This window comes from Vigna angularis, chromosome 2 (assembly GCF_016808095.1).
Source record: "Vigna angularis cultivar LongXiaoDou No.4 chromosome 2, ASM1680809v1, whole genome shotgun sequence".
In the NCBI taxonomy this organism is placed as follows: domain Eukaryota; kingdom Viridiplantae; phylum Streptophyta; class Magnoliopsida; order Fabales; family Fabaceae; genus Vigna; species Vigna angularis.
In genome coordinates this window covers 27,670,387-27,697,424 of record NC_068971.1, presented here as the reverse complement: position 1 = coordinate 27,697,424, position 27,038 = coordinate 27,670,387, and the positions used below count along the sequence as shown (strand labels likewise).

Genomic DNA, 27,038 nt, shown 5'->3' with positions numbered 1-27,038 from the left:
GCGGTCGCCCGGCACTTCGTTGGGCGGACGATCTATTATGCGGTCGCCCGGCACTTCGTTGGGCGGACGATCTATTATGCGGTTGCCCGGCACTTTCATGATACCAAACGTTCGTCTCTCGGCGTCGTCCTGTAGAACACTTTTTGTGAGCATGGAGAGTGCGGCGCTGTCTCGTGGTGATGGAATTCCTTGTGAGTTCTTCAAAGTTTCTCTTAGACAGAGGTTCTACCCAGGTGGTCGGCATAGGCACCGAGATGGTCGGACGACCTCTAGTGGGCGTCCATATGTGCGACGCCGAACATTTGCTGGTGTAGGAGAGTTTGTACGGTCTAGGTTCAATCCGTACCTACTTGGGCGGCCAAGACTTGGGCGGTCGAGCATTCGTCTGTGGCGGGTGTGACACGGGCGTCCTTTGGGCGGCGCCCGTCTTCTCATGGGCGTCCTTCGTACGGCTCCCGGTTCTCGCTGGTACATTCTCTATCTTTTTGTTGAGTCTTTAGTTAACTCTTAAACCATAAATAGGAGTCCTCAGCTTTGTAAATTGAACTTTGAATTGATATAAAGAAATTTTGCCAAAATTATAAGTCTCTCTTTCTCTAAGTTCATTAGGATAGTTTCTTTCCTAGACTTTCTTCCTATACTTTTTTTTAAGATTTTGTTGAACATCCCTCAAAAGACACCTTCCAATTCACTCACCAAACATATCAACTCCTTTCAATTTGTTTTTGCTTTCCATCAATTTCGTTCATCATTTGTTCATTTCAGCATGGAGCAGCTTCAAAAATATGGAGTTGATTTCTATTAATGTGTTCGTATCTTCTTTAAAAATCGTGAGACTAATATTTTAAATTAGTATATAAAATTTTAAATGACTCATAACACATATTTTATATATAAAACCACTTGAGTATAAAACGTTTGTGATTAATTTCAATATGTTTTATCTTGAATTATTTATATTATATAAAAAAATATGTTAATTAATAATTTTTATTATTATTGATATATTATAGCTTTTAGACGCACTTATAACCATCTACACGTATATGATCATCATAGTATTATATACTGATATATTAGACACACATATAACCACCATACCATATAGTTGTTAAATCAAATATATTACCACCTTAGCAACAAAATAATCATTTTAATATGTAGTTATATTTATTGTTGTTAAAAATTTGAAGCTGTATTATTGGTTGGGATATTGTTCCAAAGTTTTCTAGGAGGGTTTTAAGAGTAAGGGCTAATTATAAATTTTTAAAACCTAATATTTTATCATGTTCTAAATAGGTTCTAATTAAAAATTAAGTGTGATACTATGCAAATATTATTATTTTTTTTTAATATTTACTAATTTATATATATAAAATTATACGGTGTAATATTAGTTAAATAATTACGAAATATCAGTGTAATTTTTTAAAATAATTTTGAAAGTTGGTGTAAGAATATCTGAACAAGTTTAACAAAATATAAATAATATACTCTTAAAATCTTGAAAGGAGTGCGGTACTACTTTAGTCTAATATTTACTTAGTAATCATTTGGAGGTGGAAAGTGGAGAGAAATTTTGCACCATTTGGCACAAGTATTCTTCTCAATATCCATAAAGACCTATATATACATACATTATTTAAACATGGATCGATGTTGTTGGAAACACAAGAGAAAGTGCGAAATAAGAAAGGTACACTAATTTTGAAAGTTCCTTCTCCATATCGTCCACTTCTTTAAGTTGGCTTCATCTATCACCAAACCAAACCAACCAAAAACAAACTCATCTAATCTCTTCTTTATGACTACCATCATTATTATTATCATTATTATTATCATTATTACTATTATTATTATCTAAAAAAGAAGGTCTAGTAGCTAGCAACCCGAGCAGACAAAGACAACTTGGTACTTTGGGAAGCTCAAGTGACAGAGTGGGTAGCTTTAGTACAAGTGTTGTTGAGTGTGGCTGCATGTCTAGTCTGAAGGCTCACCAAAGAGTAATAAGCTCCACATGGTCCTTTGGCCAACAAGGAGGAGTGGGTTCCAGTCTCCACCACCCTCCCCTTTTCCATCACAGCAATAGTATCACAATGGTGAATGGTGCTCAACCTGTGTGCCACCACCACGCTGGTCCTCCCTATCATTACCCTCATCAACGTATCTTGCACCACCTTCTCTGATTGACCATCCAATGCACTTGTGGCCTCGTCCAACAGCAACACCTTAGGGTTTTTCAATATGGCCCTCGCTATTGCTATCCTTTGCTTTTGACCCCCTGAAAGTTGTACCCCTTTTTCCCCACACCATGTCTCGTACCCCTCCTTCAGACCCGCTATGAAATCATGAGCGTTTGCTGCTCGTGCTGCCTCTATCATCTCACTCTCATCAACCCTCCCACCTCTTCCATATATAATGTTCTCTCTTATGGTCCCACCAAACAACGTTGGCTCCTGGCTCACAAGTGCTATGTGCTTCCTTAGTGACTTTAGGTTATACCATCTTATGTCCATTCCATCTATTGTCACCATCCCTCTAAGTGGATCGTAAAATCTCTCTATTAGCCCTATGATCGTTGATTTTCCAGATCCACTTTGCCCCACCAACGCGGTTGATTTCCCTGCCTCCATTTTCATCGAGAACCCCTGGAAGATAGCCACATCAGGCCTTGTAGGGTACGAAAAATGAACCTCATGAAACTCTATTTCACCAACCAACTTTTCTGCCTTGTACCCGTTTTGGTCATCAGGCTCTATTTTCGTACTCCTATCTATGATGCCAAAAGTAGAGGCCACAACATCAGCACCTCTAGCAAGATCCGTTGTCATGCTTCCCGCATCCGCAATTATCCTCCCAGTGCTCACCAAAACCATGAAGCTCTCAAAGAACGCTTTTGTTGTTATGTGCCCGTTCGAGATGAGCTTGCCACCGTACCAAAAATCTAGGGCCCAAACGCAAGATGCAAGGCCTTGGGAGAATCCAAGTCCCATGCCAGCAAACCACGACTGCCGAATGTTCTCTCTGCTTGGACCCTCTTGGGCCGCTTCAAGCATTTTGAGAATCCGGTCCTGCGAAGAAAAGGCTGTGACGGTTCGGAGATTGGAAACGGCTTCTGATGCCAGTTTGCTGCTTTGTTGCTGGGCCTTCAGGGACATGTTGGACATGCTCTTGAGAAGGACACGCCTTGTGTAAAAGCAACCTATGATGATAGGTTGTACCGCTATCATAACAATGGAAAGCTTCCAGGAAATTATCAGACCCATTGTGTAAGCTGTTATCACCGCTGAAAATGTCTGTACCAGCAATGCCATTCTATCTCCCACTAGAGACCTTACCTGAATCAACACAACCAAATATCAAACATCAACACACGCTAGTCATGGATCCAATCACAACCACACTAACAACTACCAAGATCTTGTACGTAGCTGCCAAACTACCAACACTTATCGCACAAAAAGCTAAAGAACACGCTGAAAAACAAGCACGTGTGCTTGCATTAAAGCCGGTTTAGACGGCATGAAGCCACTATCAAATTATCTGGCGTACCCAGTACATAACTTTCCTCTGTTGTGACAGGAGCCACAATACCACCTTCAAAGCCTCGTAATCCTCTCTTTCATGCTGTTCATCACAGCATTTGATGTGACGATTTAAATATTTTGTATTGTTTTCTAATAGATGGCAATATATAATTAAATAGTAAAACAATCTCATAGGAAAAAAATGAAAACTAATTTTTTTTTACGTGCAATGAGATTTTTAGCAGTGGTAATGTTTATGTTATTTAAAACTAAATGTCCTCATTTTACGCTTTTACTGTTATAATATGTTAAAAAAATTTGATCCTAAGAAAAATTGTTAAAATTGACAGTCTATACTGCAAAGTTCTAGTAAAAAATAAAGTATGTACGGATAGTTAACTGCAACTACGAAGTCTTCACTATAAATAAAAGAAAAAGGGTCAACCAAACGAAAAAGATGCCTGTCTTAAGAATATTATGGTAAGGAAAAGATGCTTTCATCGTAATATTATACTTGAAAGAATTACTTAAGGCAATTATGATAAGAAATATGGTTTCCGTTAATGATAAGTAGATAAAATGAAAGTGATTCCATTAAGTAAACTAGAATATATAGTATTTATTCTTAAGTGATTGTATATTCTTATCGAATGATTTAAAATAAATATTTATAATTTTAAATTTTACTATTGTGATGAAAATCACTTTCTTTCTTCGGTCGCTTCTTCTTGGCCCACGCCCAGTTTCCTCCTAGCGTTCTGGGAAAGGAAAATGCTATAGATTTTCCTATTGGCTATACTTAGTTTTCTTTTCTATCACATTTTAGATTTTTTTTCCTCCTTTCCATCTCTCTTTTCTACACTCAATTAGCACAATCCTAGATTCTTAAGGAAATATCTCAGTATCCTATTCTAAATTTAATGTATTCAATGAATGAGTGACTAGTTGAACTAATTCCACTGTAGCAGAGTGAATAAAAATTATACTTGGAGTATATAGTTATGTTTTTAGAAGTACCCTGGTTTGAAAGATAAAGAAAGGAAAGGAAAAATAAGGTAACGGAAAGTGAGGTGGAGCCGGGTCCTCCCTTTTCTTCAAAAGAAAAAGGGTACGGATAGGATGTAACCACAACTGAAGATATACCAATAGAGGTCCTCCATCTTTAATCCACAAGATTTACCTTTTGTGAACCACATTCTCACCGACAACCATGGCGTTGCATGTAGAGAGATACATGCATTATAGCCTCATTTGTGAGAATTTATGGTACAAAACAATAAGACCTTAAATAGTAAAAATTCCTTCATATCTTTTCTTCTCATGTTATACACCTCCCACTATCACTTTCACCATGAAAATAAGAAAAGAAAGAATAACTTAAGTTTGATATCTTTCGCTTTCCTGACACACAAAAGGTTGTACTAGAATATTTTGAAAATATTTTTTCAAGTGAAAATTTTGATGATTGTTTGGTTAAAACAGATAAGTTACTGAACAACACGAATGCTGCTTTTAATATATTTTTTTTAAACTTAATTGTACACATAATTTTTTTTTTCTATCTTTCGCTCATCATATATCGCTCATAAAAGGTATTATTATTTATCAGGTGGGCTATGTATATTTTTAAAATGAGAAATAAGATGGCATTTATTCGAGATCCTATTATTTTGACTCAGACAAGTGTGGGGTACTGATTAACAAGACTTCTTTTCTTAAACATATTTTATCATAGTCATTATGTTTCATCTTTTCTTATTATGGTGTTTGTTTTCCTAAGGCAAATGGTAAATGATTGATGTCATTATTCGTGAAAAGAAAAACTTAAAAACGTTAAAGCAGAAGAAATTGAAGAAACGGAGTCAAATGATTGATACCGTTATTAGAAAGTGTGAAAAGAAAAAGTTAGAAACGTTACGGCAGAAGTAATTAAGGAAATGGAAGCGGAAACTTACCACATTGGCGTCTTTGGCAAGCCTGGAACAGATGGCGCCACTGGAGTTTTCGTCCAAATCAAACCATCCAATTTCGAAAGTGAGGATTTTCGAAAGCACGGTCTCTCTGACCCTTTTGGTCAAGTATTCCCCCATGTAAGCGAAACAATAATGCTGCCCAACATTTGCAATGAAAGACACCACAAACAGGCCCAGAAAGGCGAACGAGTAGATCCTAGTCTTCCTCGCTATCTCCTCATGATCCGCGTGAAAATACAACAGTATCGTGGACCCCATAGTGAATGCGTAAACTGGCTGAACGGCACCGAACACCATCGCGTTTAAGCACCCCACAAGCACGTGTTTCCACTCGGGGAGACTCAGGGATACCAATCTGTGAAACGACGGCGCTGGTACCTTCTTCCCTTCCGCCACGTCCGTACCACTCCCACCAACTGGCCCCACCGGGAGCGCGTTTTCCATGTCTGTCGTGGATGACGTGCTCGTGACACTCCTTGGAGCAACGTTTTCCTCGCTTTCGGCTACTTTCTCTTTCTCCGTTTGTTGCTGGAGGCGGAAAGAGGAGGCGTAGGCGCTGGTGTCGTTTTCGAGGAGCTCGTCGTGCGAGCCCATCTCTATTACCTTTCCGCCCGCGACGACGACGATGAGGTCTGCGTTCTGGATAGTGGATAAACGGTGGGCGATGATGATAGCGGTGCAACCCGCGGCGGCGTTGTCCAGTGCCTGTTGGACGAGATGCTCGGATTCTGTGTCTAGCGCGCTTGTTGCTTCGTCCAGAAGTAGAATTCGCGGTTTCTTGATTATTGCCCTCGCAATCGCTATCCTCTGTTTCTGTCCCCCTGACATCTGAATTCCCCTCTCTCCCACCTGCAAGTGGAATCAAAACCGTTATTTGATGTGCATATTGTTCTTAAGGTTATGTTTCATAAATTTCTTCTTATAGTAAGAAAAAAATAGATAAATCATAAATTAAAATTAAGTAATACTATTGTAAATTCGCTCGCTCAGGAGTTTCTTTAAAATTTTCTTTTTACTAATATATAAATTAATTTTTATTTTATTTTCTAAAAGCGATCTATATTTAATGAAAGCTTTGACTAAAAGTCACTGCAAAATATTGAAAAAAGGTTTTCTTTTTTATTTGAAAAATGCTAAAAGTGTTTGTATTAGATTTCTTTAAAATACTTGAGCTAGTATCATTGTTTTCAGTTTATTAAAATTAAAGTGAGAGAGACGCAAGAGGGACAAGGAAAATGTAAAATATGATACATGATATAGTATAGCATAGGTAGGTAGTAGATTAGATGGAGGAGCCGCTTTAACATTTATTACGTGAAGGGCGAAGAGAGAGAGGGATGAATGATGAATGAGTTGATAAGATAAGTGGGTGAGTAGGGAGAGTAGAGGTATGATAGGAAGAGAATAGGTATGACCTGTGTTTGGTAACCGTGAGGCAGAAGCGAGATGAAATCATGAGCATGCGCAGCTTTTGCAGCCTCAATAACTTGGTCCTCCGTGGCATCCTCTCTGCCGAAAAGTATGTTCTCTTTAATGGTTGTGGCGAACAGAGCAGGCTCCTGGCTCACCAACCCCATCTGCGAACGCAACCACTTCACCTGCAACTTCTGAATCCCTACCCCATCCAAACGCACCTCTCCTCCCATTGGGTCATAGAACCTCTGCAAAAGCGCTATCACCGTCGACTTCCCCGACCCACTCTCCCCAACCAACGCCACTCTCTTCCCTGCCGGAATTCTCACACTCAACCCGTTCAATACTGGACTCTCTAGTCTCGACGGGTACACAAATTCCACCCTGTCAAATTCAACTTCCCCGTTAACTCTCTCCAGAATCTCCCCTTCCTCGCTCTCAGAATCAATCCTCGGAACCCTCTTTATCACCTGCTTTATACGCTCCGCCGCCGCACCCGCCTCCGAAAAGAACTTCACATTCGCTAAAGCCGCTCCCAGTCCCCTTTTTCACAAACAGAAAATTAATTAACCTTCATTCAAATATTTCACTATAAAACAAATTCATAATACAGACAAGACAACAGTATTCATTACGATAATGATAATAATGTTATTATATAATAAATATAATAGGGGTGGTAATTAATGCTTACAATCCACCAACAGCGATTGCTGCTCCAACGGCGAAAACTGTCCCTCCTTTGACGCCATGATAAATAACGAGTCTGCTGCCGTAATAGGACATGAAAGACCAAATGGCGAAAACGACGCCGTTGCTACCAATGGCTAAGCCTTTTGCCCAGCCTTGCTTCAGGCCCAACTTCACCGTCCCTTGAAGCGCGTTTGAGAAAGTGTTCAAGGTCTGGCTTTCCCCAACGAAGGAATAAACTGTTCTGATTGATGAAATTGCTTGTTCCACAACTGTTCCTGCTTCATTATACTCATCTCTGATTTTACTAGACAACCCCAACAAGGTCTTGCCGTAAATTAAACCCGGGATCACCAGAAGAACCACGAAAGGAAATCCCACAATGGCCAGCCTCCACAACATTGCAAACGCCGCTATGTAGCTCCCAACGAACAACGAAATGTTCATCAAGAAGTTCGGAACCTGTAACACGTGATTGGTTATAAGAACAATTACGAGCTTTCACTTAAGATTGTCTTTTTTTGGTAACTATAATGAAACATAACAGCGTACTTTTTCACTGAGAACATCTTGAATTACGAGGCTGTCGTTGGAGACGCTGGTAATGATCTCTGACGTGCTTGTGACATGCATATCGAAGTACGCGATATCTTGTCGAAGCACTGCTTTCAGATACCTGAATCTCATTCTCGCTGCCTGTCTTTCGCTTGTTCTCGTCCAACAGTAACCCTCTGGAAAAAAAAAAGTTCCAAAGTATAATAATAGTTAAAGAAAAAAGGATGCAACTATATCATCACTTTAATTTGCGTGGCCTAAACGGAAAGAGAAAAAGGAAAAGCAAAATCATTGCGAACCAAAACTCACCGAGGAAGCAAACGGCAAAAGAGCAAACAGCTAAATATAACCACGCCACTGCATTCTGCATCACAAGTAAAGCCTAAACAGTTAGCAAGCTTCCCTCATGTTATACTCTTTTCATGTGATTTAAGTAGAGAATTTATTAAGACAGTTTAAGAGTTTCACGTGTTCATGTCTTCAATTAATTTTACATGACACTCAACTAGGTATGTTGCTGAGATTAATTGAGATCACGGTGATTAGTGAACATATAAAAATTTCTTGTGTGTATAGAGAGAGATAGAATTGAACCTTGTCGATGTTATGGATGAAGGTGTTCCCTTGCATGTTGGATGAACTCCCAATGTTATTCATCATGCGACTACTGATAAACAACACTAGAGGGGTGGCAAAGCCTTCCCCAACAGCCCCAAGTGTACCTAAAATCATTAAAAACAAATCTTTACCATCGGCATGCATGAAAATGGACCCAAACCCATAGGAGTCGTTTTTCATCTTCTTCTTTCTCTCCTGGCTAACCATAGCTACTACACTTTTCTGATTCTTAACCATTTTTAGACACGCTTTTTCTTGATAAACAAACAACAGTGAGATTCGGAGACCCACTTCTGTAGTTAATGGAGCACGGTTTCTCGGCCTTCTTGGCTTGCCTCCAAAACCAGCTTTCCTTTAATTACCTTGAGCTATGTTGTTGCGACATTCTGGTGAATTTATAGGAATCAGTGTGGGTTAAAGGGTGGTGGGGCAAAACTTATAGGGACCAGAATAGCTAGGGTCAGGGTTGGGGAATTCTTAATAGCATGTGGAGGGGTTTATTGTGTTGTTGAGGATGGAGGAACATGTGATGTGAGGAGGAGAATTAGCTCCTGTTTGACTTTATAATTATCACACTGCTAAAGCATCGGGACTTTTCTCATAGCCATAAATATATAATTCTACTTTTATTAAAGCATTTTTCTCATCTTATACCACTTTCAAAATTATTTCTTGAGATATGCCACTTTTACTGCTTTTTGCTGACACGATTCTTTCTTTTTTATAAAGGATCGGTGAATTTTGGCCACTTTCTTTTTCTATATTGAATGCGCTATTTAATTTATATTAGATAACCGTTGATCTGACATTTGTTATCAAAAGAATCCTTTAAGACTAAGCTTAATAAGAACAGTGTGGAATTGCCTCTAAAAACTGCCATTTTAAAGTATGTACATGTTCTCTTAGTAGTCATAAATTTTCAGTTAGGCCAATTTAAGTTTACTTTTCTCAATGCGAATTATCACTTAATGTGTAACATATATTTGTATGCATGCACATATATACACTTACTTAAAACTAAATATTTTCTTGGTCTAAGACACATTAATGTAGAATATTTATATTTCATAAAATGAACACTCAAACTTACTATTATTATATAGAAGGGTCAAAGTTTCAAAGGTCAAAAAATTTAATTGTTTCCTCTTAAATCATGTTTTCCAAATGTCAATAACGTTCTTTGATATATAAATTTATTTACTATTCAGGAATCTTCAATTCTCAGGTATTTTGACTCAAATAATTAACAAATTTCAACTTTATATATGTATAAATACCCACAGTTTCATTTTTTAATTAATATTAATTACTTTATTTTGATAAAAATATTTTATAGTCTGTTTGTGAGTCGTGAGAAATCATTATCATTATTAATAGGATCACTGTTCATTTACTATTCTTACAAACGAGAATGTGACACAAAAATGACAATAATACATATTTCATTAATAGTTATAGATGTGATTAGATATGATTTTTATGACTTAGTATTTAACATGCTTTTCCTAATCTATTAAATTTTTTAGTCAATAGAGTTAATAACTTGATGATATTCTTACATTGTCATATGTCATATTTTTTGTTTACTAAAAAATAAAGACGTAGTGGTATTATATTATTATTATTATTATCTCTTAATTTTTGTTGTGTTCAAAATTGGTGAGTGAAGCTAGAAAGACAAAAATATTGAGAGTGCACAAATGTAATTATGTTAAAAGTGAGAAAAGTGCGTTAAAACCAAAATTTTCTTGTAAAATAGAAAAATTCGATACTAAAACTGTATCATTTACTTTATAACTTATTATATTTGTTGTACAAAACTAAACGCTATTATGCCTAAAGCGTTTAAGAGAATTAGAGTTAAACGCTTGATGCTTATCATACCTGAAGAAGGTATTCAACTTAGCTCTCTAAATTAAAGCAAGTCAAGATGATGTCTCTAACAAAACAAATTAAAATATTAAAACATAAAAAACTTGAAACAATATAATCACTATCTGTTTAAAAAGAGACAAAAGCAAAATAAGTGTTTACTTACACGATACCATGAGCTTAAACCATACTTTGTCCAATGATGAAGCCTTTATACAACACTTGATATCTTTAGAAAAGAGCTTAATTGCAAAAATCTACCTACCGATAGAAAATCAAAAAACACTTTGTTGTTATAAGAAAGCATTAAATGACATTAAATGTTCAATGTTTATCAAGTCGAGCGACTAAGCATTTAAAAGAAGAATTTTAAGCTCGATAACATGTTATATCATGTACTTTAGCTAAGGCGTCAAAGACTCCTCTAATGTTATTTCATACCACACTAGTACAGTAACAGGAAATGGCACCGGTTGCTTTTGCTTATAGGCACCGGTTCTACACCCGAGGCATATTCAAACGAGGTAAAAATGTGTACATTTTATGCCTCGGTTATTATGAACCGCGTCGTAAAGGATACGATTACGCCTCGATTCATTGTAACCGATGTCGTAAGATTTTGTTTTTTTTATTAATCCTGCTACACTCTCCCACCGTCTCCCATCGTTTCGAAACCAACCAGACAATCATAAACACAACCCTCATTATTTTTGTAACATGTTTCATCTGCAAAGAGACCAAAACCCACGATTTCGTTCAATTCAGAACAGGGTCAAAGCTGGATGATGAATCTGGCATGTGTTCCCCCTCCTTTGTGGTCCACGAGTCCATAACTGAAAAATTGAACAACAAAAATGTGCATGTTAGAAGACCAAGAACGAGATTGACAGTGGAGGGTTTTATTTGAAAATGGTGTTTTCAATGTCTTTGGATCCAAAAAGAAGACCAAGACAAGATCCAAAAAAATTTCACTTACCAAGCCACGGAGGACCACTGTCGCGATGACCAGGACCGTGGGAGCGACTGCGGCAACAAAGACAACGCGCCACGGCGGTGCAGCAAGAACCCAGGAAGACCACGTGACGATGGCGGCAATGCGGCGACAACACTGTCTTCACCACGCGACGGCAAGGCAGCGGGGAGGTAGTGGCGGTGACGTTGTGGACGCAGCGGTGGTGACGTTGTGGACGCAGCGGGGAGGCAGCGGCGGTGACGTTGTGGAGCGGATCTGGAGCGGATCTAGAGCAGATCTGAAGCGGATTTGGAACGGCTTGACGATTTGGGCTTGACAATCTGGAGCGGTGGATCTGGAGGAGGCAGCGGCGGCAGCAGCAATGACGGAGGCTACAGCAGCGAGAGAGGAGAAGAATGGGAGAGCACGGAGGGGAAGAGGGAGAGCACGAGAGAGCACGGAGGGGAAGAGGGAGAGCACGGAGGGGAAGAGGGAGAGCACGGAGGGGAAGAGAGAGAGCACGAGAAAGAAGAAGTCTTTGGCTATGCAAATGTGCAAATGAAAAAATCAAAACGTGTGTATAGGCAACGGTCGTCTAGCAACCCGAGGCAATAGGGTCTTTTTAGAGAAAAAGTGTGCTTAGTACAGAGGTATAGGTTTTGGGTCTTCTTTTAACCGAGGCAATATCACTGTTCTGCCTCGGGTCAAGGTGTAACCGAGGTATATAGCCTTTTACGCTTTGGGTTTTGCGTAACCGAAGCGTATATGACGCGTTAGATTCCACTTTTTTTACTAGTGCCGGCTACGAAAAAGTTTTTCAATAACACTATTCAATCCCTCCTTCTAGTGTTTTTCAGGTACTTCATGGTTTGGGTTAAAATGCTTTAGTTTTTGTATGAGCTAAAGTATCAGTTAAGTACATATTAAATGTCACTGTAATAAAAAAAAAATAGCCTAGTGGCTAAGGTTATGTGTTGACTTCGCATGGCCTAGGTTTGAATCTATGGGGAACCAAATAAGAATTTATTTTTTGTTGTTTCTTCCTATTGGGTTGAGAGAGAGAAAACCCTAGTAATGTTATTTTGTTCGCCTTTTGATTGTAAGAGTCATTTTCCTTCCTCTTTTTTTTTTCTTTTTCGGTATGTTTGCGAGATTATGGTTTAGGAGAGGACAGTGAGGGAATGTGCTGCAAGAGAGAAAATAAGAGAGCCTTTGATAAGCGCGAGAGGGAGAAGAAGGGAGCCTTTGATGCCAAATCCCCCATGGGAAAGAATGGAAAGTCTCCAAGCCTTCTCTGTCTAGAAGTATAAGTGGTGATTGTATTATGATAGACATTTGATTTTTGTTGCTAATAGTTGATTTAGAATTAATGATGAATCTTCTTTGAAAAGTTAATTTTATATGTTGAATCAAATTTTCTAATAGGAATGGAGAGAGCGTGATGAAATGGTAGGAGATTAAATTATTTCAGTGAACTGATGGTTTATATAGTATTGATCAGTTTTTACTAGCTTACCTTTTATTTTAATTATGTGATATTTGGGATTTCTCAACCTACAATGGTCGTATATTGTACATAAGAAGAGTGTCTTTTAGGTGATAGTGAGGAGCAACAATGAAGTAGTGGAGTTTTTCTTTGGTTGTATTTTTTTTGAATATTAAATAAAATGTATATTTTAATAAGGTACTTTTGTATGAGGTAAGACTTCTTGGTTATGCCATGAAAGGTCTTTTTGATAAAGTTTCATATACAATTAACATATTTGTATATTTGTACATTTAATGGGTAAATTCTTCTACTACTCATGAAAAGACTTAGGTTGTGATGAACTTACCTTGAGTTCATAATTCGTTGATTTGCTTGTAAATCTACATCTTGGATTATATTAGATATAAATCTATGGTAGGATGTATTTAGTATGAGTTTTTCAAAAGACGTGAGTCAATATTTTGTTGTTAAATATCTTTTAACTTATAGATCCATGTGATTTATATGATTTTTTAATGTGTGATTGATTGAAATTAGATAGTTTATAAATTGTTAATAAAGTTGCTTCTTTTATATCCATATCTTATGTTAGAGTTTTATTTTCAATAATTTATTCTTACATTTGTTGTTTGTATGATAATTTGTTATGATTATTGTTTTTAGAGAGTCGAGTATGTACTTGATGAATCATTATTTTGTATTATTCGCTTATCTTTCCGCACCAAATTGTATTAGTGAACTGTGTTTATTTCTCTATTATTATTTCATTTTCACTATTTGGGTTGAATTTGACTAGTAATTCTTGTTTTAATTAATTTGAATTATTTGGGCTTAGCTATTCCAATTATTATTTGTAGGACAATTTTAGAATCATATTTTGGGACAATAAGAGTGTTGTCATGTCATTTTCCATTATCCACGTCAACATTATATTTGAATTTCCCTCTTTTTTGGCTTTGTGCCCATTTTTAGGCAGATTTTTGTAAAAGCCCTTATGAAGGGCAGAATTGTAATTAGGGTTTTATAAACCCCAAAATCACATTTCAGTCTTCTTCTTTTCCAATTTATGTTTTTCAGCCCCCCTTTGGGAGGTTTTAGGTTTTGTTTTTCTTTCCCTCTTTATGTATTGAATCAATTTCGTTTTCAATTGCAAATTTAATTTCCGTTTGTGTTCTTGTTTTCATTCTCGTTTTGTTGTCTTCCTTGCATTTTCATTTTGCCAATTTCTAATCCAGCTTCATTTCCAATTTTTGTTCTAGTTCTGCATTCGTTTTCTAATTGCGTTTTTGGTTCTGCTATTACTGTGGTTTCATGAATTCGATTTGGTTTTGCTGTTTTAACTTTGTTTTGGTAGGTTAAGTGTGCTTGGTTGGTTATTACTGAAATTGCATCGTTTCCATGATATTTCTGAATCGTAATTGTGTTTTTGCTACTCTAACTTGGATGATATTAAATATGTTTGTGCACTTGCAATTGAGTACACGCTTAGTTGCCTAATTGGTGTTTAATCTTCGCTTAATTGATGAAACTGTGTGGTGCAGAATTGATTGAATATGAGCATTGCGTTTGCTTAATTCGCTTTTATGAAAACATGGTTAATCTTCGCTTAGTTGGTTAACTTGTGTTGGAAGGGGTTAAAAGAGTGAGTTATTGTTGTTAATATGTGATTGGAACAACCTAATTGAGCTAGTGATCAACCATTTTCAATTAGTGTTTGAATTCGTGTTTTACTTGAGTGCATTTTAATTCACAAAACTGTCTAAAAACCATTTCCACCATGTATTTAACCTATTGCTTAAACTACTAATTGGTATTTGAGAGACGATCTAAGAGTAACTTCCTAATTTATACCACTAGTACAAAAAGAAGAAACGACAGCGGTCATTTTTGTCCATAGACAGCGGTTCCCGAATCGAGGCATATTCAGGCGAGGTAAAAAGTCTACTTTTTTTTGTTTCGGGTGCAGACCGAGGCATAAAATGGTAAAATTTTGCCTCGGTTATTGCCTTAACCGAAGCAATAGGTGTTTTTATTTTTTTTTTATTTTTTATTTTTTGGTTAAATTGTTGATAAAAGAAAGCCAAAATTAGTGTTTGGCCCAAAGAGGAGATCGGTGGTTGTCATCTTCTGTCTATTGCATAGCACGGTGGTTACAGCAACACCCCCATCACTCACTATGAAGCAGTCCTTGAAGTTCCAGGGTGATGAAAACCACCACGAACACAGCACACAACGACTCCGCCACCGCCACCAACTCTGTTTCCGAGTTTTGCTTCTCACTCTCTTCAAACTTAACATCAGGCCCAATTCACATCACCGCCACCGCCACCCCCTTTTTTCTCTCTGCAATTCAAACCCCAATTCAGCCACCTCTCTCTCCGTAAAATCGTTTTCTCTGATACCCTACCACCCCCTTCTCCTCTCCCTCCCACACCTCAAATTTTGTCCAACAATCTTCCTCGGGTTGGCAGAATCTGAAATTGGAAGATAACAGAGACAAATCAAACCCTAATATTTTGGAAAACTCTAAGAACGATGCAAAGTTAAGGGAAGCGAGAGCGACGAAGCAATGGAAGCGAGAGTGACGGAGCGAGATCGAGAGAGCGAGGGAGCGACGGAGCAAGAGCGAGGGCGAGGGAGCGACGGAGCGAGAGCGAGGGCGACGACAGAGCGAGGGCGACGACGGAGCGAGGAAGCAAGGGACTGAAAGGGTGACGGAGCGAGGGACTAAGAGAGTGACGGAGCGAGAAAGCGAGGGAGGGAGAGGGAGGGAGGGAGTCAGATCTGGAGGAAGAAGGAAAGGAGGGAGAGCGAGGGTGGGAGTCAGATCTAGAGGAAGAAGGAAATGAAAGGTTACGTTTTTTTGGTTAAGATACGTGCACATATGACTCGGTTCTCTGCTCGCCCGAAACAATACATGCATATAGGTCTCGGTTCTACACCTGACCGAGGCATATAGTCCTCAGAAAAAAATGAAAAAAAAAAATAAAATGATTATATACCTCGGTTTCCGTTTAAACCGAGGCATAAACACTATTTTGTACTGGTTCTGAACGAACCGAAGCCATATGCTCTGCACAGAATTCAAATTTCAGAGACTGTCAGGGAACAGGTGGGCTTTTAGGCTTCGATCGTTGCTTTAACTGAAGTAATATGGCTTATATGCTTTGGTTGATTTTGAACCAAGACGTATAAGTTCGCTTAAACTACAAAAATGCCACCATATTTTGATAGGCTTCGGTTTCACCTAAATCAGTGCCTATAACGCGAATTTAAAAACAGTTTTTTTACTAATATACTGCACTTTAATTATATATTAATTTAATTCGGTTACAACCTGAATCACTTATCTGAAAAGACTTCCAAAGATTCTCCAAACATATTAATTGCTATATTTATTTAATATTATTATACATATAAGAATCACATGTGCAAGTGTATAGGTGTTCACTTCTTGCTTGTATTCAATTTGATGATAATAAAAAATTAAATAAATAATTATGACAATAATTATTAAAATAAAATATTAGTAAATTATTATATTCTGACTTTTTTTGTGTATGTGATTTTTTATTATAAATAATTAATAAAATTTAAATAAAAAATTACATAATTTAAAGCAGAATGACAATTTGTAGAAAAATTGTTAAAAAGAATCTGTGCTGATACATCAATCAAGGTCAGTAAAAAATTATATTGCACTCGAGGGCGTACATTGATATTATAATAGAATGAATATGATATTGTTTTATGAAGAAAAAGTTCTGGTAATTTTTAATATAATGGTGATAGTTTTATTTTTTTTTATCAAACATCATTTTCTTTTATATTTTATTAAAATGATACTTATTTCAATATATTTTAAAAAAAACCTCTCGTTTTATTCTAAAATAGTATATTAACTGAAATTTAAAGAAAAGATTGTACACAGTATTTTATTTCTATGAAATATTTAATTTTTATTTTAAAACTTTAATTATTTTCATAATTTTAATTAAATTTTATTAAATTCGTTATTTTAAAATAAGGTTAGGCTATGTATTAGTTTATTAAACATAATAAAAAATCTGAATGTCATTTTATTTTATTCAAAACATAAGTTACAAAAACAAGTATGTTTGAAAATTTAAAAAGATCTTGTTATTTTAATTTATAAAAAGCTAATATGAAAATATATTTTTTAAAACTAGAAAAATGTAAATACCCTTTTTAATATAACTAATTTCAGATAATGTATAATTTCTCAAATTTTATCATTGCATTATATATATATATATATATATATATATATATATATATATATATATATATATATATATATATATATAAATTATTTTATTAAAACTGGTGTATTACTATTATTAATGTATTGATTAATGTTTTTGTCATATAAATTTTAATGCAACTATAAGATTTTTAGGTTCAAAAGCTTAATTGGTGATATTATATTTTTAATATTTTAATATAAATAATTTTATTTTGTGACATTAATTTACATATTATTTTAGAAAATAATTAAGTCATGACTCTGATAGCTCACTACTTAACTTAATTAAAAAAAAATATTACAAGAATATATATTATTGTTTTGGACTGATGAGATAATATGATTTGTGTTTCTTTTAAATGCTTTAATTCCTTCTTAAATTGTATCTCAGTTATTAAACATTGCAAGAAACAAAAGAAAAGACGTGTTAGGGTAAAAGGTGTGTGGCAAATCTTTGGAAGTGATTTGATTATCAGACTGATATTTTACACCTTTTCACTTTCCAAGAAACTAAGCCTATTAATCTATATTTAGAAGAAAACAGAACTTCATTTATGATTATAGGTATATGTACAGGGACCATTCATATTTCACAACCCAAAGTAAATTCCCACAGACAATTTATAGGTTATCCCCTGTCTTTTACAGTATGAAAGTTTTATGTTGCACACAGAAGAACATTGACAGAGGATAATGCCTAAACCTCTGAAGACATATATGCTTGCAATGAATGCACTGAAACAACGTGGACCACCTTTACCTTGAGAGTAACAATAGAATTGAAAGTTTCAACAAAAATTCAACAGAAAGTAATTGAAAGTTTCAATAAATATTGAACAGAAAGTAATTGAAAGTTTCTAATGCTGTTGAAAGTTTCTATGATAAAAGCAATTAAAAACTGCATTCTGCAATTGGATAAACTTTCTTGCCTTTGTCAACGTCCATAAATACTACAAATAATTACTGTCTTATTTATTTATTTATTTATTTTTATAAGATTAGTATATCGTGTGTATACGAGTGTAAAGGACCATTGTACACATAAGAACTAAACTCATTTGTTGTTGGATAATATAACTTCTAAACTTTCATGTACTTGAATATGTTTTAAATATTTTATGTTTCTTTCACTGAATGTTAGTGATTTTCTCCCATTCTTAATGCTTGTTTTATTTTGGTTATTCATGACTTAATGTTTGATTTGTTTGAGTATTGGAAAATATCTTATGAATCATGATCTGGAGAATTTCATCGAAAGGGAATATTGCCTACGGATAGGGATAAGACGTTTAGTTGTCTTAAGCTTCTTTTCTTAATGCGGAATTGGTTGTTAGGGTTTTCAAGGGATTGTTGTCTAATAATCAAGGCTAGGCTTTACGTCGAGAGATCGGGTTCTAAGTAATTTCGTAAGGGACATTAACATTCCAATGAAGATGAGTTCTAATATGCATGAAAGTAAAGTAGGTGAAATCTAATCCCAACAACATCATCATCTCATATCATCTTAAATCATTCATTTATTCTTGTTTTAGCCTCAATTGATCAATTTTACATTCAAGTTTTTATGTTTACTTTTGTAATTCAATCTCATTCAATGGAATCGTTCTTTAGTCTTAATTAGTTAAGTGATTATACGATTGTTTAGGATACGATACTTGGTCTTACCATTTTATATTACTTTATACAATTTGGTACATTTGCCAATGGGTTAATAGCTACCCAGTTTGTTGGAATTCTGAACTGAATTGCGTTCAACAGATACAAATATTCTGATGTTAATTTGTCGTAATGAAATCTTCTAGGTAACAATATCCAATCCGGGATGTATGCAATCATCCTTTCTTCTTTATCCAATCCTTTGTGCAGAAATCCTTTTTCTTTTTTGTATCTTCCAGGATACCTCATGCAGTCCTTATACATTTGTCTCTTTGTAGTCCATCTGTTATGCAGAGAATCTGGTAAGTGTGACATGCACCCTTCATCTTTGAGTCCAGCAATCTATAACCATGTATCATTATTGATTACAATGTGCACACCTTTTACGCGTGAGTGAATATCACCATTGACAACTTTGAGATTGTTATAGAACACACTAACTAATTTCGGATAGTAGTCACCCTTCATCTAAATAAAAGTAGATAGACCTTGATGAGCGAGTTTTTCTGGAAATATGAATCCTTCACCTTTGAACAGAGATAACTCGAGTGATTTGTGCGGAACAACTTCTTTGACTCTTTTCCATCCCATAAATCTTTCTCTAGCAGCACTATCACTGATCCATCCTGAAGGACTTGCACTTCTTTCAGATGGAGGAACCCTTCTGGCGCGTTTTGATGAAGAGAATGATGCCATGTTCATAGGATTCAACCAGAAAAATCTTACATGGTTTTTTAGGGTTTTGCTTATAGCAAACAATGAGACACAACAGTACACAAGCTATTTCACAATCAAATATATATAAGGGCACGAAACAAAATTTTAGTATTGGCCTATTTAATTTTTCTAGAGCATATAAGCCCATAAAGGAGAACCTTAATCAATTTTATTAATATCATAGTCAACTTTGTGTTTTACAAAGTATTTCCAAAAATAGAGAAACACATACACATAACATAGTCGACTCTATTCATAATACAATCGATTAAAAATCGTACAAACAGATTTTCATACAATCAGATCAGTCACACAAACATTCATCAATCATGCATTTGACAATTATTCATATAGTTATTTATGATGCATGAATGCATGAAAAATAGATTGACGTAGTTACCACATTGTAGATACTCAAGAACTTAAGATTTGTTGCAATTGTAGTTCATCCTTGAGCTCTGTTTATGCTACAATAGCAGCTACTTTCCTGCAAAACAACTTAATGGTTTTGATGCAGGTACCCACACAAACTTAGGTCCTTTCTTGTCAGTTGCAGGAGGTTGTTCCTTAGGAATCCATTTATATTTTCCCTTCGGAACTCCAACCTTTCTATAGTAACAATTTCTAACATTGTGACCAATTGTATTGCAATAGAAACAAGCATTCATAATAGGTTTACTAAGATCAATAAACTTTTTGGAATTAATCCTATTACTTTTTGCTTTATAGCCAATACCTTCACTATTAATTGCTTTACCAGAAGATCTTAACACAACATCCAAATTTTCTTTTCCTTGAGTAAATTTAGCTAAAGTGCTGGTTAAGTAATCAATTTTCTCTACGTGCACTGGATAGTTATCACAATTATTTTCAACAATTTGCATTTCAGTTTTAACTATGTTCGTAGATTTTAAAGCAATTTCTAATTCTTTTTCTAGTTTTTCATTATCCTTTACAAGGTTGTCAATTCTTTGTCGCATGACTTTTGCATGAATTTCCTGAAAAGCATCAAGCAGCATGTGATACTTCACCTCGATAGGCTCATTTTCAAAATCATCATCGTTGTCATCATCAGAATGTGTAGAGCCTGCCATGAAACATAAATTTGATTCCTCTTCAACGCTGCAATCATCATCACTTAAAGATTCACCATCACTGTTTTCCCAGGCTATATACGCTTTTCTTTGCTTTCTATTTTTGTCCTGAGGGTACTTGGCGGTTGCTTTCTGCCTATTCTTCAAGTCTGGACAGTCAGGCTTTATGTGGCCTTCCTTTCCACATTCATAGCATTGCACCGTGTTGATTCTTGAACTCTTCCTTCCTCTTGAAGCACTTGCATTATTAGCAATAGAACTTCTATTTTTCATGAACTTATTAAATTTTCTTACCATCATGTTCATGATTTCCTTTTCCTACAATTCTACATCTCATTCAGCTTTAGATTCAGGTTTCTTTAAGGCTCTTCTGCTCGTGGCTTTGAGGGCAATTGATTTCTTTTCCTCAATCTCTTCTTCCTCTCTTAGCCTTCCGAGTTCTAACTCATGCTCCCTAAGCTTTCCAACAAGGGTTGCCATATTCATGTTAGATAAATCTTTAGATTCTGAAATAGTAGTGTTACCTTTGGCTGCCAACTTTTGTTAAGACTCTTCAAGATTTTGATGTTGATTTCTTCTTTATCAAACACTTTGCCGAGAGCCATCAAGTGATTTACAATGCATGTAAATCTTTTCTACACCTTATAGATAGTCGCTCTAGCCTTCATCCTGAATAACTCGTATTCTTGCATAAGGGAGTTCTTCCTAGCACGCTTTACTTCTTCAGTGCCTTCATGTGTCACTTCAAGAACTTCTCACATCTCTTTTGTAGTCTTGCATTGGGAAACCTTGAAAAACTCATCCATAGTTAGTGTAGAGGCAATTACATTTCTTGCTTTAACATCATATTGTGCTCTGCGATTCTCATCCTGAGTCCACTCAAAAAAGTTTTTCAAACCAGTTTTTCCATTTATAATTTGAGTGGGCTCATATGGACCGTTGATTGTTGCATCCCATACGCCTTTATCCACGGATTCAAGAAAAATTTGCATCCTAATTTTCTAAAATGCATAATTCTCACCAGCAAATAGAGGCGGTCTATTTGTTGATGCACCTTCACCAAAAGATTGAGAAGTAAAAGCCATTTTTTAGGATCGAATCGATTAAGAAAAAATATTAATCGATTTGTTTTTCAAATATTTTATGAAAACCAGCTCTGATACTAATTGTTAAAAAAGAAGTGCTTAGTTTCTTACACCAAGAGAGGGGTAGATTGGTGAAGCGTAAAAATATAAGCTTTCTAAAACTTTTTCGCAAAATAGGATATCTTTACGCTTTTCTTGAATCGTAACTTAAATGGTATGTAATGCAGCAGTTCACTTAATCGAATACAATAACAGGTTAATCGACTGTAATGAAAAAGTGTAAGGATCAGAGAATTCAAACGTTGGTTTTTATACTGGTTTGACCAAGTCTACATCCAGTGTTCTTCCAACCACAGGAAGCAAATGCACTATAAAGATCAAGGTTTTTACACCAAGGTTTTTACAGCAACCTCACGTCAAAAATGTAAAACACCTCTCTAACTCTCTAATCTAATATAGGCAGCAAACAATACAGACACGCAGCAAGAACACCATCTTTTGTTGTCAAACCCTATGAGGCATCTCAAAGTCAAGAACACAGTTCTTCTTCCTGCAAACACTGTAGGGAATCCAAGTCAATCTTCACAGATTACAAATTCCTGATCGTGCAGAGTACACCTCTTCATGCAGATTGATTAGACGTTCAATACCTAGTAAATCTTGCTTCTCAAGAAACCTTTAAGCCTTGATCACCACGATCAATCTCTGATTCTTGGAGCTTTTCTTTTCCTCTGTAAGACACACAACGTTTTCTGAAAGATATGAAAATGTTAATTCTCCAAAAGTTCTTACAAAATTCAAATCAACATCAATTTATAGTATTACACACATTAGACGCATTTTGATCGATTTAGCTATTAATCAAGTTGAATAATCTTTGCAGTTATAACAGACTAACAACAATCACATATTTAATTGAATGCACATTTAATACAATTGATCATAATAAATGCTTGGCAACATATTTAAAAATATGATCGTTATGTCAGTTGTGACAAACATTTAACAGTTTTCAAAAACTTAACAGACTTAATCGAATACAAGAAGCATACAATCGATTAAGTAAAAACACTTAGAACAATTTTTGAAAACTTTTCACTTCAAAATATCTCACAGCACACTTGAAAAGAGTTTGTGCAAACCCACGAGTTTTAATCGATTCATCCCATAATGTAATCGACTTAAAACTGTTGTTTTGCCACACATTAAAGTTCAACCAAAGTGTTTGTCGTTTTTCATTTCCGAACACTTATGTTATGCATACACATATAAAATCACATATTAAATACAGTGGTATGCTTTAAACAACACAATAATATTCACACATATGCTTGTACAGATATAACACAGTAAGCAAAAGCATATAACATGTGTAACACAGTATACACATGTGTTATTATTAATTATGTATTGCCATCATAAAAAACATAGTCATCATTGAGATTGTGTGGGTTTAGCTAAACTTGTGCTCCCCTGTCAACAATCTCAACACAAACCACTCCTTAATTAATTTCTACACCAATTAAATAAAGGTAAAAGACCATTTTACCTCTAAGTAAAAATATAAAAATAAAGAAATAACATAATAATTATGTTCTAAGAAAAATATACACTCAATAATACTAATTTCCAAAACAATTTTATAACTTAAAGGCAAAGCATATAACTATAAAAAATAATACCAAACAAAAACAAAATAAAGCAAATAAACATTTATTTTCTTCGAAAGTATTCATAACATGCAAGTCACGGTCATGCTAAAGCATTACTAATACAATTTAAGAGTCATCAAATGAAGTTTATTAATGTATGCTTTTGATTTGATATAAATGAGACATATTTAACAGAAATTAAATAGTTTAAATAATTTTCTTATTTATTCATTTTAAAATAAAACTTGGATATTTAAAATAGATATTTCATTTGGAAATAATTTCTTTTGTAAATAATAAAGTAAAAGATTTGGACATTTTAATAATAGCTAAAAAATATAACAAAAATTTTAAACAGAAAAATGCCAAATATTTTTAACCAAACAAAACTAAAAAAATTATTTTACAAAAAATCGAAACACATATTTAAACAAAAGTATTATTTTCCTTTTTCTCATTTTTTTCACGTGTGTATAAGTACCAGGATTTTCTATCCATAAAAAATGTTCACCTTATCACCATCTTACAGTCGCGTAGCTCTATAAATGGGTTCTCCAATCTTTTCTTATTCACACAACCTGTACTAAACTGATAAGAGAAAAGCCTTGATTTGTTCCATAGCCAACCAAAGAAATGGCGAGTACAATGCTTTTTGCTCTCTTCCTTCTTTCTGTCCTAACCTTCTACCCTCCTTCAATCACTGCTCAAGTCACCGACGGCAGTGGTAACGTGGTTCGTAACGGTGGCTCATTCTATATAAGGCCACACATATTTTCGCTTGGCGGTGGAATTCGACGAATTAAAACCGGAAACGAAACTAGCCGTCTCTCAGTTGTGCAATCTCCTTTTGAGACCGATCCAGGGCTTCCATTGAAAATTACATCCCCATACCGTGTCCAATTTATCCCTGAAGGCCCTGTGTTCATTGACTTCGTAAATGATCCTCTCGGTGTCAACTCTCTTGAGTGGAAAGCTGTTGAGGTTCTTTCTGAAGGAACCCTCGTTAAAGTTGGCTACCAAAATTCACTGAAAGGTTCCTTCATTATTGAGAGAGCTTCCTCAGCCAATACCTACAAGCTTTTGTTCTGTACACTTGGCGGCAGCCTCTGCGGTAATGTTGCCATTGTTAATGATGAAGCAGGGAACAGGCTTTTGGCCGTCAATCAGAAAACCCCATTCCAGTTTATTCTTACGCCACTTCCATCAACATCTCTGCTAGGTCTAAATGAACCACTATCCATGAAAACTCGTGCTTGATGCATCTACGGTATGCTTCGGATGTAATTAACTACTATAAGAATAAATAAAACATCCAAAGCTTATGTCTTTGGATTTTTTGCTGTGTTATATTTCTAGAGTCACAAAATTTGTTTCAATTTTATCCGTTCGCCTCTTCAAAGTCATTGTCTGGTTTATGTTCTTCGTTTCACCAATAAAACAAACCGTGTGTAAAAAACTATTTCACGAGGACTAAGGAATGAAACAGGAAATATAATTAATACCATACCAATTTTAATTTTTCATTTAAATTATGGACTTTATAAACAAATAAGTACGACATGTTACTCTATTAGGTTCAAATGTAAACGGTAAAAACATTCAATATACTTAGTTAAATTTTATCTCTAACATAGAACTTGAGAAAAAAAATTTGAACAGACTCTTCCATTTTTTTTCATTTGTTTTCTAAAATAAGATTATACTATTTTATTTCCACTTTTATATTACTAAAAATTAATAAAAGGTATAATAAAATAAAATAAAAACAGTAAAAGTATAAGTATATTGAAGGTATTTTAAAAAAAATAAAATAAAATAAATTGGACGCTCATACCAATCACTAAAAACAATTTTTTTTTATATAAATGGTTGGGTTGAGATTAGTGCCGTCAAAATGGGTTGAAATCCGTGAGTCAACCCGGCTCACCACAGGTTTGAGCCGGGTTGGGTTGGAAAAAAATGCAAAATTTTTTATGCGAGCCAATTTTGACCTGGCTCACTAAGAACCCGGCTCACACGGGTTGAACCCGTGGTGGGTCGGGTTGACTCACCAACCCACCTATTTTTTTAATTAAATTAAATTAATTAAATTAATTATTCAAATCGTATTTTTTATTGAAATCAAATTAATTAAATTAATTATTCAAAATGCACAACCTTTACTTAGCAATAGAGCATTTTGCGTTGCTGTCTTTCCAAAAGTTCCCCTTCGTAAATAAAACCCAAAGATTATAGATTAGATAATATTATAGATGGAGACAACAAAGAAGAAGATGTTTCAAGAGAGCATAATATTGTGGATTTATCCATTCTAAGACTCCAATTTAATAGATGGATAATATTATAGATTGGATAATTCGTGAATATATGATTTGTTTTATCCTGTTTTTAAACCTATCTACAAGCATGACAATTTTATCTTGTGCTATATATTTTTGTTAACTTCTATACATAGTTTCTTGTATGTCTCACTAAATTAAATTGGCAAAATTTTACGCTTGATAGCTTAGAATATATAGAACACTATATTTCTTTTGTTTCATTTTCTTTTATATCCATTGGTTCAATTATTACTGTTTCAATTTGATTGATCAAAGTAACATGTTATAAGAATCTGAGAAGAAGAAGGTGAAAAAAAAGTTAATTAAGTGAGCCAGTGAGCCAACCCGTTTAACCCACCAACCTGTGGTGGGTCGGGTCGGATTTAAATTTTTTTGGCTCGCTAATAAATGAGCCGGGTTGGGTTGACTCAATAAATGGTCAACCCGTGGTGGGTCGGGTCAGATTGAGCCGGGTTACCCGTTTTAACAGTTCTAGTTGAGAGTGACTTTAATTGGGATGTTAAGACAACAATGTAACAGTTGTCTGTATAACTCTTTAAACCAAGTTAGCAAAGTGACTACAAAAGTAAAGTAATATAAGAGGGGTTTATTTTTAATAGTTTCCAAAATTTCTAATTTATTTTTATTTTAAATAAATTTTCGACAGTTTTGGTTTATTTTTATTTATTTTTTTAATAAATTTTCGGCAATTTTAAGAGGAAACTATAATTAACTTTTTTTTCTTAAATATATTTTCGGTAGTTTTGTTTGAAAATCGTCGATAATTGTTGAAATATTTCCGCAATGCCTAATTATCCCCTTCGTCAAACTTTTAGAAATTGATTGTATCTTATTCACCCCACTTCTCCACTTCTACTTATTCTTCACCATTCAATATTGAGTGTGCGACGGTTACCCTTCGTGTTTCGTTGTCCCCTCAACGTTAAGTTCTCTTCTCCTGCAATCATTAATTCGTCTGAAATTTCTTTATCCTCTTCCAAAAACTCTAGACATTAGGAAACCTTGTCCCATTAACTTTAGGGCTTTTAATTTGACGTAAATTGTTGTGGTTAATTGCAATTTATTTGTGTTCTTAATTTACTACAAATTTCCACATTTTTTTGTTTTCATTGCAAGTTGATGTGGATATAGGTTAA

The 27,038-nt window shown here is 35.0% G+C and overlaps 2 protein-coding genes across 2 annotated transcripts; one reads left to right on the top strand and one right to left on the bottom strand.

The window, feature by feature from the left end:
• Window positions 1-1,567: 1,567 nt before the first annotated feature.
• LOC108329634 (ABC transporter B family member 15) lies at window positions 1,568-9,329 on the bottom strand. Its single transcript, XM_017563946.2, has 7 exons — window positions 8,753-9,329; window positions 8,468-8,522; window positions 8,156-8,334; window positions 7,608-8,065; window positions 6,916-7,456; window positions 5,483-6,349; window positions 1,568-3,338 (listed from the first exon to the last, which is right to left on the bottom strand). Exons 1-7 carry the CDS (start codon window positions 9,011-9,013, stop codon window positions 1,926-1,928), a joined length of 3,774 nt encoding a protein of 1,257 aa, XP_017419435.1. The 5' UTR covers window positions 9,014-9,329; the 3' UTR covers window positions 1,568-1,925.
• Window positions 9,330-24,137: 14,808 nt separating this feature from the next.
• Window positions 24,138-24,907, top strand: LOC108328608 (trypsin inhibitor DE-3). Its single transcript, XM_017562491.2, has one exon. The coding sequence runs from the start codon at window positions 24,194-24,196 to the stop codon at window positions 24,815-24,817; it is 624 nt and encodes a 207-aa protein (XP_017417980.1). The 5' UTR covers window positions 24,138-24,193; the 3' UTR covers window positions 24,818-24,907.
• The last annotated feature ends 2,131 nt before the right edge of the window (window positions 24,908-27,038 follow it).